The following is an 18,040-nucleotide window of genomic DNA, read 5'->3' as shown; positions in this document are numbered from 1 at the left end:
TTTTCCATTGAGTTCATATTGGGTTGCTCATTTTGGAATTTTATTTAGGTAATCCGTTGAATTCAAATAGTATAGGTTCTATGGTTGATTTCATATTCCCACGTTTATCCATAGAATCATTACTCATAGGGTCTTGCTTCTATCTTCTTTCTCTCTCATCTCCAATTCTTCTAGTTTGATTTCCGCATTTTAGTTTGGGTTTCATTTCTAGAGTTTTGATTTTAGGAATTTCATCACTCCCCCCTTTTATCCAATACAATGACTAATTCACCTTTATTTTTTAAAATCCTCCATTTATGTAATATATATTTATATTATTTATAATTGTTTTTAATCTAGGTATTTATAGATTCTTATTTAAGTTCATTAAGATTTAAGTAACATAATACTTTTATGAATTTGTGATAAAATCTAATGCTATTTCTTATGGTTGTTATTTGAGAAAATCGTCAAATGCCCCCTCAACGTTTAATCGGATTAATTATGACGCACCCAACCTTTACAGGTGATCTATTACCCCCCGGACTATTTTTTAAACAAAATTATTACCCCCTGAAACGCTACCACCAGATCTATATTTGAGTGGTGAAATACACGCGCCTTATACGTGTATTTTACCAGTTAATTTTTTTTTGTTAAATTCATCTTCTTTTTGTTTCTTTTCCTTATCTATCTTCTTCCACCATCCACCACACCAAAAATCACCATTAAAAAACTTTTCTATTTATCTTGAGCACTAAACAACCTTTAATTTTTTTTATTTCCCTTTATCTTCACCAATAATCTCTTTCGACTGTTCCAACTTCTTCGATCTTTCAATTTTACTATGCTCTATAGTCCCAAAAATCAATTCGAAGGGAAATTGAAAGATCGAAGTTGAGCATAGCAAAATTGGGTTTTGAATTAATTTGTAGTGGAATGAAAATTGGGTTTCCATTCAGTTTTGAAATTTGCGTTTTCAAAATTGGGTTTTCAAAATTGGGTTTTGAAACATCAAAGATCGAAGTTGATTTTTTGGACTATAGAGCATGGCCAATGCTAAAAAATCACCTCTTCTTTCAGTTTTTCTTGATTTGGGTTTTGAATTAGTTTGTAATGGAATGAAATTACTAATTGGGTCTCTTGATATTTCATTTTCTCATCTTGTTTTTTCTAAAAAATGATTTGTGATTAATGAAAATTAGTTTGGAAGTTGTGAAACTCGAAGGGGAACGAAAGACCATATATATATATATATATATATATATATCGCCGGAAATTGCATACTTCCGGTGAGGGGAAGTGTGTGTAACAAAGAAGAAGAAAGGGATAAAAGATAAGGAAAAAAAGGAAAATAATCAAAGATGAGAGAGTGAACTACACTCTCTGTGCCAACTCACCATCTAGAGTGAAATTCATTCACTTTTTAAATTGTCCAGGGGGTAATATGTCGCTCGTAAAGGTTGGGTGCGTCATAATTAAACCGACCAAACATAGGGGGCATTTGATGATTTTCTCATTATTATTTCAATATTATATGCAGCAAGTATGTATATATGTATGTACATGCATGTGGGTATATTTAAGTTTCAGTTCTCTCTTATTCTCTGTTGTTTATATAAATAAATAAGTTTTGGTTGCCACAAATGAAATATTTCTTAAATTATCATAAAATTTATTTACAGTATAAATAAATAATTTTTAAAAATTTGCCTCTATTTTAATTGTTTTTGCATTACTTGCATAGAAACATATTTATAAAGTTATTATGACCTGTTATGTTTCACTTGTATAAGTAAATATTAAAGTTTTGATTATTTTTAATAAAATTAATTTTTTGTTTATTTTGCTAATTTAGTTTATTATAGAAAATCATTAACTTATATACTCAATTAGCATTTCTTACTTTTTCTTCGTCTAGAAGATAATATTTATTTTTTATAAAAAATTTGTTACATAAATTTAAAAAAAATGAAAAATATCATGATTTTAAAGAAGTAAAAAAAAAAAAAAGACAAAAGTTGATAATGTAAGGGTAAAATAGGCATTCGAAGAAGTTAATTAGGATAAAAGAGGGAGAATGTCTACTGTTCAAAGTTAGGGGTAGTTTGATTTTGAAAGCGTAATTGCTAGTTGGGAGGTGTAGTAAATGATTTTCACCCTTTCTTTAATAGTAAGGACATAGTGGAAAATACTTTGCCAATTTTTGTCTTAAATTCCTAAAATAACACTTATTTTTGAAATAAATTCTTTTTTTTTCTTTTCTAAAATGAAACTTTGGGACGGAGAATATAAGCCTATTCAAACATCATTCCACAATTAATAAATTACTCAAGGGTCGTTTGGTAGCTGACGGAGTAAGTTATTCATGTATTAAAATTCTACATAAGTAATACTTTGTTTGATCGCTAGTTATGAGGTGAGTAATTCATGTATAAAATTGGTACGGTATTTAGTTTGCTATTTAGAAAACCGCATAGCTAATACATTTTTAAGTTATAAGGGTATAAATGTATTAATTTATGCAGGGCAAAAGGTAGAATAATTAGTACATGAATAAATAAACTCTGCATAATTAATACCTGCATAAAATAATACATAAATTTTTTTCATAACTAATCCGTGTATTAATAATACCTATATAACTCTAACTAGTTGCCAAACGACCCCTCACTCTTTTCTTTTTTTGTACTCCCTGTTATGTGATACACTTTCCTTTTTAGTCTATCCAAAAAAGAATGATGCATTTCCATATTTGGAATGAATTCACTAAAAACTTTCCTTTTTAGCCTTAATTTAATGAAATAATATATAATTATATAAATATCTATAACTTATTTTAGATCACAACTTCGACATATTTTCTTGTTTCTTGTGAAAAAAGGAAGATCCGCGCGTGAGCAAAACGCGCAGTGGCACGTGGAAAGTTCTACTTTAAACCCCATTTCAGTGTCCTCTTCCCTCAAACCCAACAACCAATACGACTCCCATTTTCCTCTGTTGCTTAAACCCTTTCCAAAACCTCAAAATTCGCCAACTAAATCACCCTTAATGACAAAACTATCAAAACTCAATGTCTCTACTCCCAAACTCTGTGTTATGATCGGTGTTGGAGTTGCGGGAATATTGATCTTAGCTGAAGTTCAACGGCGACGATTGAAATCAAGAAAGTCAATAAAAGAAGATTATGGCGCGTTTATTGAACGCGTTCAGTTGGTTGCGTTTCCTCAACCGCCTCCTCCAGCTGCTCCACTTTCCCTTTCTGGTCTCACTTTTGCCATTAAAGACAAGTGAGTCGCAGGCCTCTTATTCAAATTTGGCTTTTCAATAAATAAAACTGTGTTTTTTTTCGTTTTGCGCTTATGTTGTGCTTGCTTTGTGGGACTTTTGGTTTTGGAAGGATCAAGAGTGTGTTTGGTATGATGTGAAATGTTTTCCATGGATTTTTTTTTCTAGAAAATGTTTTCTTGGAAAATTTCTAGCGTTCCTTAAAAATTTGATGTTTGAATAAAAAAAATAGTTTTTTTTCCCCTTATGTTGTGCTTGCTTTGTGAGACTTTTGGTTTTGGAAGGATTAAGGGTGTGTTTGGTATGATGTGAAATGTTTTCCATGGAAAAATTTTTCTTCGAAAATTTCTGGTGTTCCTTAAAAATTTGGTGTTTGAATAAAAAAACAGTTTTTTTTCCCTTATGTTGTGCTTGCTTTGTGAGACTTTTGGTTTTGGAAGGATTAAGGGTGTGTTCGGTATGAAAGGAAATTATTTTCCCAGAAAATGTTTTCTTGGAAAATAAGTGATTCCCTACCTTCTTCTAGTGTTCCTTACAAATTTGGTGTTTGAATTTAAAAACATTTTTTTTTTGTTTTGTTCTAATGTTGTGCTTGTTTTGTGAGAGTTTCGGTTTTGGAAGGGTTAAGGGTGTGTTTGGTAGAGGTACAGTCTGCGTACACTCTACCGTCCCCAGACCCTAGTGTGTGGGATTTCACTGGGTATGTTGTTGTTGTTCTTATGTTGTGCTTGTTTTGTGAGTGTTTTGGTTTTGGAAGGATTAAGGGTGTGTTTGGTATGATGGAAGTTATTTTCCATGGAAAATGTGTTCTTGGAAAACAAGTGGTTTTCTTACTTACTCCCTTCGATCCATTTTAGTTGTCGTTCTTACTAAAAATAGATGGTCCACAATAGTTGTCATTTTAAAGAATCAAGGTATAATTAGTTGAACTCCGCCTGTGTGAGCTTGATCACATTGCCGGTCCCAAGCCCGGATAAAGGAGGAGGGTTGCCGAGGGTCAATCGGAAACAGCCTCCCTACCCAGGTAGGGGTAAGGCTGCGTACATCTTACCCTCCCCAGACTCCACTATTGTGGGATTACACTGGGTAGTGACCAGGACCAAGGTATAATTAGTTGTTTGTTTCCACCGTAATATGGCGAAAAGGAGAGTAGTATTAAATTGAGAGGAGTAATAAATAAGGACAATTTTGTCAAATTATCCTCTCGTTAATGTTTTTCTTAAGGGGTGTGGGAAAAAAAACATGGCAAGAAAAATGGACCGGAGGGAGTATTTTCTAGCGTTCGGTCAGTAAGCAAGAAATATTATCCCTGAAACATTTATATGCAATCTAGAAAAATACTATGGGGTGGGGAGTGGGGTTCTGGTGGCGGGGGGTGGATGGTCAACGGCGGGGGTTGGGGGTGTTGGGTGGGTGGGGAGAAGATAATGGACTTGGAATATCACTTATGACTTATGGAACTTGTTTTTTCCTATTTCCATTAGAGAAGTAATTTTTCTTATTTCTAAGGAACTTGTTTTCCTAGGGAAATGTTTTCTAAAACATTTTGACCAACTAAACATCGGAAAATTGGAAAACATGGTTCAGAAAATATTTTCCTCCATACCAAACACACCCCAGACTTCATATTATTGGACATTTAACAGATTAACTGTGTAAGAAAAGTAAAACATTTTGTTCTATTGGACTAACATTTTTTGCTTTAAGAGTGCATTTCTGGACGTGGAATTGATTCTAATTTCTTTTTGTTGTTCTTTTGTACTTGCACTGTTGTAGTATTGATGTCAAGGAATATGTGACGGGTTTTGGTAGTCCAGAGTGGAAACGGACGCATGGGGTGGCTACAAAGACAGCCATGGTTGTGACTGCTCTTCTGAAGAATGGTGCTACTTGTGTTGGGAAGACCATCATGGACGAATTTGGACTTGGGTATTTTTCGCTTTTTCGCTTTGTTTCTATGTATTCTTTGGCAGCAAATTCCTATGTCACATTTTATGTGGCGATATTTGATTGTACACGGAGCTTTAAAAGTTAATTTTAATTATATACCTAATATCTACTGGAATAAACATTAAGGCAATCTTGAAAAGTACTTCTATAGAGAGAATGTAGCATCAAGTTTCAAATATTGAATAGTTAATGAATTTGAATTCTTAAAAGTTGTCAATGCTGTGGCGTTGGGGCTTTGGGCTAGTGGTAAGAGTACAACAAGTAATGCGTGAGTTAGGCACATGTCATAGTTTTGAACCCTGGCGCAACAAAAGCTTGGTAGTGGAGAAGGGTAGAGGGGCAAGCCTATCATCCACTGAATTTCTAATTTTGCGCCAGTAGCTCTCGTGATTTCTTGATTATGAAAAGAAAGATTGTGAAGTTGTATAGAAATGGAATGGTGCCACACATTCTAGAATTACTCTTTCCATGGAATGGTCACATTCTAGAATTTCTCGAAATGGAAAGAATGGCAAAAGAGTTGGGATAGAAGTAGTACGATTTCAGCTATATGCTTGGCTATAATTTGTTGCTACACTCTCTTTCTTCCCTCTGTGTTTCTTTTGGCTGAGGAAGACAATTTGTGTTTGAAGCAATGTGAGTTCGGTGAAGAGAATTGATGTCTCTGTTGGAATGTTTCAGGGTTGCTGGAGAGAATGTGCACTACGGTACTCCAAGTAATCCAAAATTGCCATCTCATATTCCAGGTGGCTCATCCAGTGGTTCAGCTGTTGCTGTTGCAGCTGAACTTGTTGATTTTGCTTTAGGTATGGAGTTTCACAATTTAAATGGCAGTTATTGAAAATTGCTGATTCAGTGTTTCCTCTTCTGTTTCTTGTGTCTGTTCGTTTTTGCTAAAATGGTTTAAAGTATGATTATGAAGTTACTGTGTTCACGAATATGTTGGAGGTGAAGATATTTCCATGTTGTAGTCACCAAGGGTGTTTGCGTGTGGCCCAGTGGTTATTGAAGTGAGAGAAGAACCGTGAGGTTTCAGGTTCAAATCCAGGCAAAAAACACTCAGTGACTCTTCCCATCTGCTATGCCTTGGTGGCAAAGTTACCGGGTACTTGGTGGGAGGTAGCAGGTACCCAGTGGAATAGTTGAGTTGCGTGCAAGCTGGTTTGGGCATCACCGTCTTAAAAAAAGAAATATTCCTGCTATAGTCTAGGCCTCCTCTTTGTTGCCTCCCTTTTTCTCTTCTCTTTCCTTTTTATCTTCCACTTTTGGATAAATTTAACATTGAATTGTGTTTTCCTCATCTTAGATATCTGCGAAGTATGAACATGATGGAATTAGAGATTTGAATTTTAAGTGGTTGGCAGGCTTCCGTTTAACTAAACTGGAGTGGTATTAATTTGTAAAAGAAAATAGACTTCAGATTCAGAATGTCAGATGGTTACAAAGGCTGATATATGGCAGGTACCGATACAGCTGGGTGCATTAGAGTACCAGCAGCATTTTGTGGTGTCCTTGGGTTTAGGCCGTCGCATGGAGCCGTATCAACTATTGGTGTGCTGCCTGTATCACAAAGTTTGGACAGTATTGGTATGTATGATTTTCTTTTCTCTAGACGATTACCATAGTATTTGCTTTGTGACTAATGCAAAAAATGTCTGGAGAGGCTAAATTCTATATCTGAAGTTGTTAAGTACACATTTAATCAAGAGGTAGAAAAAGTCTCCTAGGAGTTGGAGCAATCTATCCCCTGTGAATGATGTTATCCCCCTATTAGATTTCATTGGCTCCCTCTCAGTGGCGTAGTAGCCTTGAGTCTTTTGCTCATGGTTTTAAACTCGCAGCTCTTACTAGTTTTCTTTTGCAGTGTCTGGAGTTTTTAACCTTTTCTTTGTAAAGTTTGCATCTGCTTGATGCTTTTGAATATGAATATAACAACTTACTTCATCAAAAAAAAAAAAAATCTTGTTGCAAAATGCGTTAGTGGAACCAGGATAATAGAAAGTTCTTCACTTTTTTCATATTAGAACAGCACCAGAAAAAGTTGAAACAAAATTTGGAAGCTTTTTAGTGCTGAATGGGATAAAAAGAAAAGGAACTTTTGCCTATTTCCTTCTTTACCATTCAAGGCTCGATCCAACTCCAATTATTGGTTCTTTTCATGGCCACAAATTAATTGGCATGACAACCTATAACTCCAATTTCTGATACTTTGCACTAACACAACTAGCTGACACGACAACCTACTGTCTTTGATTTAGTAGGTTATATTTGAAGTATAAGGGAACTACCAACTGCTTAATTAGTATTAAGGCAAGTGTTTAACTGGCACAATGTAAAATTAGGTAGCTTCCTGAGGAATAAAGAGATATTATGAATTAAAGGAAATGAGATTCTTTTTATAAGGACTTGGAAACATGTCTATCGCAAGAGCATTAAGATCTGAAGTTTTGTCTCTAAAGTTCTCTTTCTGAACAGGTAAATATAATTTTGTCTCTAAATTCTTTAATTATCTGGCATAAAAAGGTTTGATCAAATCTTCTTCCTAAACATGGAACTCCATCCTCCCAGCTGTATGGTAGGTGGTTTGGAAGGAAAGATATGCCCAAGTTTTTCGAAGGCAAGGACATTGTAGTTAAGCTTAAACTCAACTGTATATCCATGCTTAGTTTTGGGTGAAACATAGGCACGCCAAATTTCTTAGAGCCAGACACCATGACTGGATTTCTTAGTTCTCTCCATTTTTGTGAAGTCCTTTCTTTTACTTGTATGTACCTGAAACATAAAGACCGCAGGTTTCTGGATATTTGGGACACTATTCGAGGGATGGAATGAGAATTTGTCTTTGAGAAACCGAGCCATGCTAACCTCAGTTTGATGGAAGAACTATATGTGAGTTGAGACAAGTTTGAGAGGTAAGACAGTTTTTTAGGCATGCAAATTACCGCAGAGGATGAGGGGAAATTTCCATCACTTGTACCTCATAATTGGTCCATTTCACACCTCGATTATCCCTTTCCTCCAACTTTCAGCCAAGTGTGCATTGCAAGTGCTTAAAGAAGCAGGGTGTGCAAAAGATAGTGATTCAAACAAATAGGTCAGGGCTAGGGCAGGATTAGCGGAATGAAACAAATATGCAGAAGAACACTTGAGGGTAGGTGGGACTCGTACGTCCTGGTGCCCTGAGAGAAATTGCAAGTTTGCAACTATGTGCCATTTCTGACTTTCTGTACTAGACGTGTTAGCAGCAAACATATTTAAAATAAAGGCATGAACAGAAGAGGGTTGGGGGACTATTGCAGTAAGAAGCAGATTATATCAGAGTCTACAGGTCAGTCAAGCTTGCATATGGATAAATGTTGGCTATGGTGTATTAGTTACAGTTCTATGATTTAAAGTACCTTTCATATTTGATCCCTTTGAATTCCATTATCGAAGTTGCAATCAGATCATTCCTTAAAAAGAACTGAGACTGGACAATTTATTATGTACTAAACTACAGGTATTTCCTTGGTTAATAAGAAAAAACACCAAACTAATCGAAGATACTGAGAACAAAGATATGTTCCACAACTTGTTGATACGAGAAGGAATTTCTGTAAAAGCAATGGGTGGAGTTGCTCAGTTACCCGTGAGTGAGGCCTATTTGGGTCGTGTCATAACTTATACGTGCCCTGGCTAAATGTATTGATGGTAGAGGTGAAATTTTTTTGCTTCTGAACTTCGATTAATTGAAAATTTAAGATGGTCAGTATTGTAAAATATACATAACATCTCTTTGGGCTTTTCGGTATTCCTACTAGGCATTAAATCAGTTATTGATTCTTTTTGGTGGCAATTCCTTTTTCAGGATGGTTAGCGCGTGATACATCTGTGCTGCATCGAGTTGGACATGTGTTACTTCAGATACCATCAGTTGAACCTAAAAGGACAAGATGCTTTGTTATAGCTGATGATCTTTTTCAGCTGTGTAAGGTACCGAAGCAGAAGACAGTGTATGTTGTCACCAAAGTAATAGAAAAATTATCTGGATGTAAGTTGCAGTTTACTTTTTTTTTTTCCCTCCTAATTTATATCATAATTCTTCGATGCACTCATTTGGATGCCAGATGCTGGTACCCTAGATTTTTTGTATCACTTCTCATTTTTCTTGTATTTGCACAGACCAGACACCCAAACATCTGAACCTTGGGCGGTATATTGCATCTAATGTGCCCAGCTTGAAAGGTTTCATTGAACAATCAACCATCCAGCAGAATGGGATGTCTGCTCTGCGAGCACTCTCCTCTGTGATGGTTCTTCTTCAAAGGTCATGCACATGCCATTCTTTGAATATTGGACTAGGCTGATTTTTTTTAAATTTTTTATTTTTAAACTAAAAAGTGATATGACCTTTTAAGCTACTTTTATTATGCTTTCCACTTTCATGTTTCTTGTCTGACAATGTGTCCTGTTATGTGTAGTATCTTAGTGTTTTATAATTTAGTATGCACCAGAATTGGTTAAAAATGAATTGGTCTATGCCAGAGAAGACAATAGACCTCTTAGAGCGTTTGGAGTGGAGTAGTTGATGGTGTCAACCAAAAGAAATGGTGGCAGACCATCGCAGCATGTATTTAATGGACGGTCTAGAAGGAAAGAAACGCCAAGTGTTTTGACAATGAGAATAAAATTGAATTGTATATTGCCTTTTCTATTTTTGGAGTAAAGGTGTGCTGTAAATGATAGTGAATCCATACTCTGATGTCATATAATCCCTGTAAGTTTTTGTTGATTAGGGGGATTTTTGTATTTTGTTTCATCTGAAGATTGTATTCTCTCTTTCTTTTATCAGCACAAACTTTGCGCTGATGTTTTTAATGAAATGTACCATCATCAAAACAAAAAAAAAAAGGGATTGGTTTCAGAGATTTTGAGTGTCATATTTACTGGATTCTCTCTTCACAAAAATCTCCTTGCAGTGAAATATCCAATCCCTTTCTGCGAGCTCTTCCAACCCTCAGTGTTTCATTTGGCCTCCTGCATTGGGTTGCATCATCTTGAGTGAAACCACTGTTTGTTTATGTGATAGTTAAAAAAACAAATTGATAGTTACACAGCTGTATTTTGCCCTTTTAGTAGTAAAGCAGCCATGTGCAAGCTGCTGCTGATTCTGGATGATAGCAGGTAGTGGTGGGAGAGTATTTAACTGGATTTATTTTTTATCAAAGAGGGGCATTTAATCTACTTTTTACTTTGTTGCTTTTCCTGAGAAAGATTGCTGTATATGGTTCGCTGTGGATGCTTTTTTAGTGTATTATATCCCATGATTTTCTAAACTTGATTTATAGACTCGCTCAATAACTATATATGTGCTACCTCTGGTTTTCTCATCTTCATCCTATCTTGTCTTGTTCAAAATTCTGATTTAGTCGAGGCATTGATTTCCCTGTGACAGTATCTCTGATGCTTAATTTTTCTCAGGTATGAGTTTAAGACGAATTATGAAGAATGGATGAAGGCTGTGAAACCGAGGTTAGGTTCTCAAGTCTCCAATCACATTGCTGGAGAAGTTACCTTGGCTCCCGAGAACATCAAAGTTCTTTACAGAGTTAGGAATGAGATGCGAGTTGCTATGCAGAATCTTTTGAAGGTACCTTCCGACAGCCTTAAATAAAAAACGAAGTTATCCCTTTTCCGTTATGATTCCTTTCCCTGTTGTTGTCTTCTCCTACCTCCCTTTTTGTTCTTTGTTTGGGGTTGGGGGTTGGGATTACCAGTCCATTGGTGGCAGCTACCGTTAGCTTCCTCTCATCTTCGTCAATACCACTTAAATTTTCACACAACTTTGGTACAAATGTCAAGAGAACAGTTTTGAAAAGTTTACCATGTCTACTTCAAAAATGTCTGATGCAATAAATACCGAGTCTTGCATCCCCTTTTTATGTAACATGTTTGTTTTTTTGGATTGTCCTAAAATGTTTGGCATACACAATGCAAAACAATTTAGGATGCATTTGGTTGGCGATATCATATTGCATATAGTATTGGTAGTGGGTCTTTGGTTGTTACATAGGAAAAAAGGTTACACAAAACTCATGTTTTGTCGTATCCCTCAAATTGAGGATAAGTATTGCACGAATGGTGGTATCATAACCCTGCCTTGTTAGTTATTTCCTTTTTAATCCCCAATAATATGGTACCTTGTATAACAATTCAAATGTATTCTTGTCCATCCTTCATCTCCGCGTTATTCTATCTGTATATCAAATGGCATGTAAAACAGATTTTATTAATTAGTGAGATGGCATGTTAAAGTTATACAATGATTTATTGTTTTACCTCTCTAAGAAACTTCTACGCAAATTCTAATAATGAGTTACATGTTATATTCAACTACTATCAACTTATTATCTGATCTAGATCCCTGATTCCCCTGCTTGACTACATCACATTAAATAATTTGTTTCTAGAAGTTGAATGTAAAATTACAATCTCTTCAGTTTGAAATTTATTAAGGAGAACATACCCAGTCAGACAATCTTTACATTGTTATCAATGTTTGTGGTATCCTTTCATGGAATTTATATCTCAAGGACTGACTTCATTTGCTTGAAGAACAATGGCATATTGGTTCTTCCGACGATTGCAGATCCTCCGTTAAAATTAAAGTCAAGGAAAGGTCTAGCTGCTGAAGTTCATGATAGAGCATTTGCTTTATTGGGCATTGCTGGTATGTCAGGATGTTGTCAGGTAATTCGATGTTGCAGTATTCAAGCATCATTTAGTACTTAGTTTTCCCATACTTCCGTTTTCTTTCCATATTTTAGTGAATTCACAATGGACATTCTGTTCCTTGTCTTGAATGCCAGGCTGCTATTCCTTTTGGAGAACATGATAACTACCCTATCTCCCTGTCATTTATTGCATCTCATGGGACTGATAAGTTTCTACTTGACACTGTCTTGGATATGTATTCATCTCTTCAAGAGGAAGTAAGCATACAATCAAGTGCATCTCCATTACCAGATACCAATGGTAGCATTGATGCATCTGAACTTCTGAAAGAAAAGGTTTTATTCTCCACTTTCTTTTAGTATTCTAATATAAATTGCTTAGTTTTATTTGACATGATAATTTTTGCAGATCTTCAAGTTGGTTTATTAGGTCTCTTGTGGCATCACCCTATTCTGTATACTAATCTGAAAGGCTGCAAAGACCTGATAGCTGAATTCCCATCTCCTTATTACACCCTTATAGCTGCAAGCACCGAAAATTCAATATTATCTCTGATGAGGAGCAATATTGGCACTTGAAAGTATTATTATTCAATATAGCTGGCTGATTAAACATTTGAAATTTTCTTCCCTTTTTTTTGCATTGTAATTATCCTTGCTTCTTGTTATCTTGTCTTCTTTGGTAAGGTCGAGAAGCAGAATGCTCCCTCATTATTTTTTTTCATGTCTTCACCGAGTTTTTGCACTTCCACCATATCTCCCATGCTTGGTCTTTCCTCCAAAAGAAGAAGAGTTCGCTAATAATAAGACGTACCAGTCACATTCAGTTTCTACTCAAAATGCTACTGGCACATGGTTACCGTAACTGTAGCAAATTTTGCAAGCATGGCTACTACTCTCTATTACCGATTTTAAGTTCAGTCTTGAGTAACAGTATATGCAATCCTTTTATCTTTTTGATACTGTGTTAGGCTTCTTGAAACTTAACCAATGGGAAATGAAAGAATGTCGCGCCTGGTAGTCATTCGTCTTTAATATACCATCTTTTGAAAGTTATGGGCTCTGTCATTAGGATGCTTCTCTAATGAGTTATATGTAGGGAAATGCTGCATTTAAGGGCAATCAGTTTAACAAGGCTGTGAGCTACTACACAGAAGCAATAAAATTGAACGACAAGGCCACATACTATTGCAACCGCGCAGCTGCTTACCTAGAATTGGGATGGTATGATTAAATATTATGATACTAGTTTTTTTTTTTTTTTGAAACAGAGTAAATTTTTTAAAAAAAAAAAAAAATTAAAAATTGTGAATACTAGTGCAGCTTCTTCAGTATTTTCTGTTCAAATTTGTCTTTACCGAATGATTTAACTTGCAGCTTCCAACAAGCTGAAGAGGACTGTACTAAAGCAATTTCACTTGATAAAAAGGTATGAGGAGACGTCTCGTTTGTGGAATTTTGCACCTAATATTAATGAACTGCTTTAACTCTTTTGTCTGAATTGCACTCCGATATAATACTGTTTTGAAATATTATTTCAGGATAATAGTACTCAGACACTTATTGGCAAACACGTATATTGCCATATTGATGAAGGGCTTTTCACCCTTTGGGCTACAGGGCTTTTAAGGAAAAACTCTTTAAAACTTAACCTTAAAGGAGTGTTAGTTTTGAAGAAAGCTCTTTATTCCCTCTGTACTTATTTGCTGTCTGGCGGTTTGTCCTGTGGGTATTATGTAGTAATCTAAGCATAACATAATCTGTACCCAAAAGTTTATCAGAGAACAAATGAATTTTCAAGTACCTTTACAATTAAATGAGTGGTGGTAGAAACTCCTGTGAAGGAAATTTGTTTGGGTTGTGTAAGATTAAGATATATGAATGTTGTACCAGTTCTCTTTTTTTGTTCAATGGTAACACATTGTACAATTTCTCGTGTAGCGTAGACTCATATTATTCTACCTTTTCCCTCTTGTAGCTTAGGTCCACTATTTGATGCATGAGAATGCAGATGCCCGTCCCCAGTGCATTCAATGTCCCCAGTGCATTCAATTTTCATTTTCATGGTCCAAATATATTCTCACTGGGTGGAATGTTTTATTCTGGTGTGCAGATTGTAAAAGCTTATATGAGACGAGGAGCTGCCAGGGAATCCCTTCTCTTCTATAAAGAGGCTCTTCAAGGTGAGGTTATGGTGTTATATGTCAGTCTTGTCTGTTGCACATCTTTCCTGTTCATTTGTATTCTTTTACATCTTTCCTGTTCATTTGCATTCTTTCTGCGGTGCAATTTTATGGTCAGACTTCATCAGATTATGATTTCATTTTGCATAGGAAGAAAAAAATTAATTGCACAGAATTGATATCTCCCTGTCTCTAAGAGCTTTCCAAAAACTAATGACATATAATTTACCAAATTTAATTTAGTCACCTCATGCAAGTTCTAATAGTTGGCAGCTTAATATAGATTTGTACCATGCAGCTTGAGGGGGGAGGGGGTCTGGTTTTCTGGTTCGGCTGCTATTTCATTATCCAATGCCTTGTCTATCACGGAGCAGATCTAAGTAGCAGTAGGTGCAATCGCACCAAATGCTTTTGGCTCATGCTCATACATACGTATCGATATGCGCGGAAAAATAAAAAACTATATTTGTGTAACCACTTTCTAATATTTTTTTGGGGACTATTACGTTGACTGAATGTGTCACTTGCTTTCCATTTTATCTTTTCATGTTAAACGTGAACTATGTTTCTTGAAGACGTGTGAAATTGGTCTACAGATTTCAATTTTAGGTTGGATGGTGCGCCCTCGCCAGAGATGGGCATCTAGTTTCCTTTTAGTTTGTTCATTTATCGATTTATGTGTATTTGTATATTCCAGATATCAGACATGCACTCGTTCTGGAACCACAGAATAAGTTCGCCAGTGTGGCTGAAAAGAGACTCAGAAAGCTAATTAGTTGATCGTTTAATGTCAAAATGGTATAAGATGATGAGATTGTAAAACCAAAACAGGGAAATCAGCAGAGTGATCTATACGTTCTTTCTTATAGCTCAAGGCAGTGGAATTTTTTTTGACACACAAACGAACCTTCCTGGGCAAAACTTGGATTGGAAGGCTGAGCTTCTAACTAGAACTGTATGATTCCTTGTATTTGCTCATGGATATCTGGCTTTTTTCTTTTCTGGTTCAAGTCTCCATATGTAATTAATTCATCCATTGGAGAAAAATGCTGCTACGATGGGCCAAAAAATTAATCTGCTTGCCTTCCCTCCTCCCCATTTGCTATCTACACACCTTTAAGTCCCTATTGAGCTGGGCTTACATTTTGCATGCAAAGATATGCCAAGCAAATAACCATGTTGTCCACTTTTATAGCTTTTATAGCAACCCAAGTACTTCAATTTAGTTGGTCCTGGAACCCATTTTGGGCTGCATCCCTCTTTCTTTTATCTCTGATGAGAGAAGTGTGTGAACTCTAAATCATAAGCTACTAAAACTTTTGGATTACAAGGTCTATACTTTCTGCAACTTCTGTTTTGAGGCTTGTAAACTATGTTCTCTTGGTTTGACAGTTTTTCAAGCAGGACCATAAATTCTGTGTAGTACTTCAGATTTATGAGATTGGTGAGATATGTTCTACTTTTCCAGCGTGGGAAATGGGGACAGCATATCTGAATAAAACAAATGGATTAATGTGTCTAATCTCAAGTGTCTCAATGTATTCAGTTTAATCCATTTTTTATTTTCTTCCATCCAACTCTAGATGGTTCCTCCTTTGTGCTGGGTCATTTGCACAAATAGGATATTTGGCGACGGTACGTATTTAAATTTTATCCCCTCTTTAGGATGGAACTTGTGCGCAAATTACCTTTTCAAGTTTAAGAAGAATCTTTTATGGGGAAAATTACGCTGTGTCTATTTTTTAAATAAAAATTATGTACGCCACATAGATAAACGCCCGATTTATCCCGTATTTGTGTATAAACACTTTTTATACACTATTATACACTTTGTACAAGGTTGATACATTATGTATGATGATTTCTCCCCAGGTATAAAGCTGTACAATATTGTATATTGCGCTATGTGGCGTAAATATTTTTAAAGCTATATGAAATACCTTTTTTGGATTACCTAAAATCTAGTCTTCTTCGAGAGTAACCTACCTTTGCATCGACCGTGAGACCAGAACCCCCGCATCTAAATTCATATCCAAGAAGAATGCAACAACAAATATTGAAGACGTAAGAATTGTTTGCAAGAATGTTTCATGACTTAGTGCTTTCATGTTTGGTCAATTTAATTGAATATGGATAATATTGCTGAACTAACATGCATGGCATTTTCTCATAAAACATTCAAATTTAGGAATCTGCCTATTCAGGCGTAACTCTGAAAATGTTTGATTACGACGTTAGTTATTTACAGTTTCACGGAAGACATCTTATTAATTAAAATTTCAATCACCGATATCAAATGCAAAGTCATGGTAGATACTAGATAGGTATGATGTGGTATTATTTTCATTCCATTTGTTTTATTAGCTTATTTATAAGTCATGGCGGATTGTTATGTCTTTATCTTATTCTATATATCTTGTTAATTTTCAAATGACGTGCAAATCATGACAAACTAGTCTAATTCCATGCCATTTAATAGTCTTTATTATCAATGTTTGCCGATCAGTTATTGTAACTAATCCTTTTTGGTTTTCCCAATGAGTTACTGTAACTCATCCTTCTGCCAAAGATAGGATGTGTGTGGGGTGGGAGTCAAGTTTATGGACTTACCTTGACTTCCGTGTTTTCCGCCAGTGGTTCAGAGGCCATATCTGACACAGGAGCCCGGCCTAGTCGTGACCAACTTCCCACAACTGGTGTGGGACTTAAATAAACTTGGGCGCTCCCACCTCAAATCTTTTGAGGTGTGAGTTAGGCCTAAGGTTATTTATATTTTTCTCCACGTTTGGGTCCCTAGTTTTTCCGCTTCATAGCTTGATGATCGTTGGTTTGCTCTTTTGAAGGAGATGGCCTCCCCTCGCCATCAATTTTAGTTTTGTCTGGTTTATCCGTATCCACTGTTTGGGAATTTGTTTGGTTTTCCACAGGGGGGTAATTTGATAAGTGCACGTCCCTCTGGTATAGCCTATGGTTATGGTTGTTATGCCTGGATTGTTTAGTGGTTATGGTAGTTTGCAAATTCTTGCATATCTTCCGCGCAGAGTAGCAGCAGTGCAGGTGTCGATTTTCGACAGTTGCCCTATTTTCCGGCCTACCATTTGTAGGATTTCGCCTTTTGTGGATAACTCTAGTAATCTCACCCATATTGTTGTTGTCATGATTTTAGCACTTGAAGCCGCGAAATTAGGTTCCCATTTGAATAGAAAGAGAAAATGGCTATTGATGAACCAAGGTCCCTCATGTAGGGCCTTATGCTTGTTTTCCTCCTCTTTAAATTTAACTATGCATAAATTATAGCCTAGGTCAAGTAGGGTTGGATTCTCAGTAGGTTTCCATAGGTCTATGATTTTGGTCTTTAGGTAGAGTGGTGTTCTTTTCCCAACAGTTAGATAATAAAAGAGAAACACCATGACTGGTAAAGATGTAGTTTATCTTGGTCAGTTAGAGATATTGCATCAAAGCATTCCTCTAGACATTGCTCATTACTTCCAGTGGTAAGTGCTTACATAACCCTGACTTTTGGTTAGAATTTGGCTAAAGGAGGGCTCGTTGTTGATAGCCGTCTCGTTTCCATCTAGAGGATCAGGAGGTTGGGGGAAGGATGTTTTCTTAGCAGGTTGAACTGGTGAGGCCATAGCTTTGGGTTGCACAAAGTGGTACATTGGGATTAGAAAGTGTTCTCTCACTCTAGATATGTCAGACATGCTTCTTTCATTTACACAATTGGCAGGGAAAAATTTATACGTTGATATGAACACTTTCAACAAAGCTTAAATGAAATGAAGACCCCGAGAAATACAATTTATCCACGACAAAGGACCCCCCAAAAATTCTATCCATCTACTCAATGATTCTTCTCCACCATGGCTGCTGAATTGGCCATAAACGACCACGCAAATCAACGGATTTTGAAAAGAAACTCTTACC

The 18,040-nt window shown here is 36.0% G+C and overlaps 1 protein-coding gene across 1 annotated transcript; it reads left to right on the top strand.

The window, feature by feature from the left end:
- The first annotated feature begins 2,936 nt into the window (after positions 1-2,936).
- LOC132606422 (outer envelope protein 64, mitochondrial) lies at positions 2,937-15,461 on the top strand. Its single transcript, XM_060319914.1, has 13 exons — positions 2,937-3,269; positions 5,044-5,196; positions 5,899-6,023; positions 6,679-6,804; positions 9,065-9,247; positions 9,379-9,523; positions 10,678-10,846; positions 11,812-11,946; positions 12,066-12,266; positions 13,030-13,154; positions 13,308-13,359; positions 14,044-14,113; positions 14,811-15,461. The coding sequence occupies exons 1-13, from the start codon at positions 3,031-3,033 to the stop codon at positions 14,891-14,893; spliced, it is 1,806 nt and encodes a 601-aa protein (XP_060175897.1). The 5' UTR covers positions 2,937-3,030; the 3' UTR covers positions 14,894-15,461.
- Positions 15,462-18,040: the final 2,579 nt, after the last annotated feature.

The sequence above is a fragment of the Lycium barbarum genome, chromosome 8, assembly GCF_019175385.1.
Source record: "Lycium barbarum isolate Lr01 chromosome 8, ASM1917538v2, whole genome shotgun sequence".
NCBI lineage: Eukaryota > Viridiplantae > Streptophyta > Magnoliopsida > Solanales > Solanaceae > Lycium > Lycium barbarum.
The sequence above is the reverse complement of the archived record's forward strand: the minus strand, read 5'-3'. Positions and strand labels throughout refer to the sequence as shown.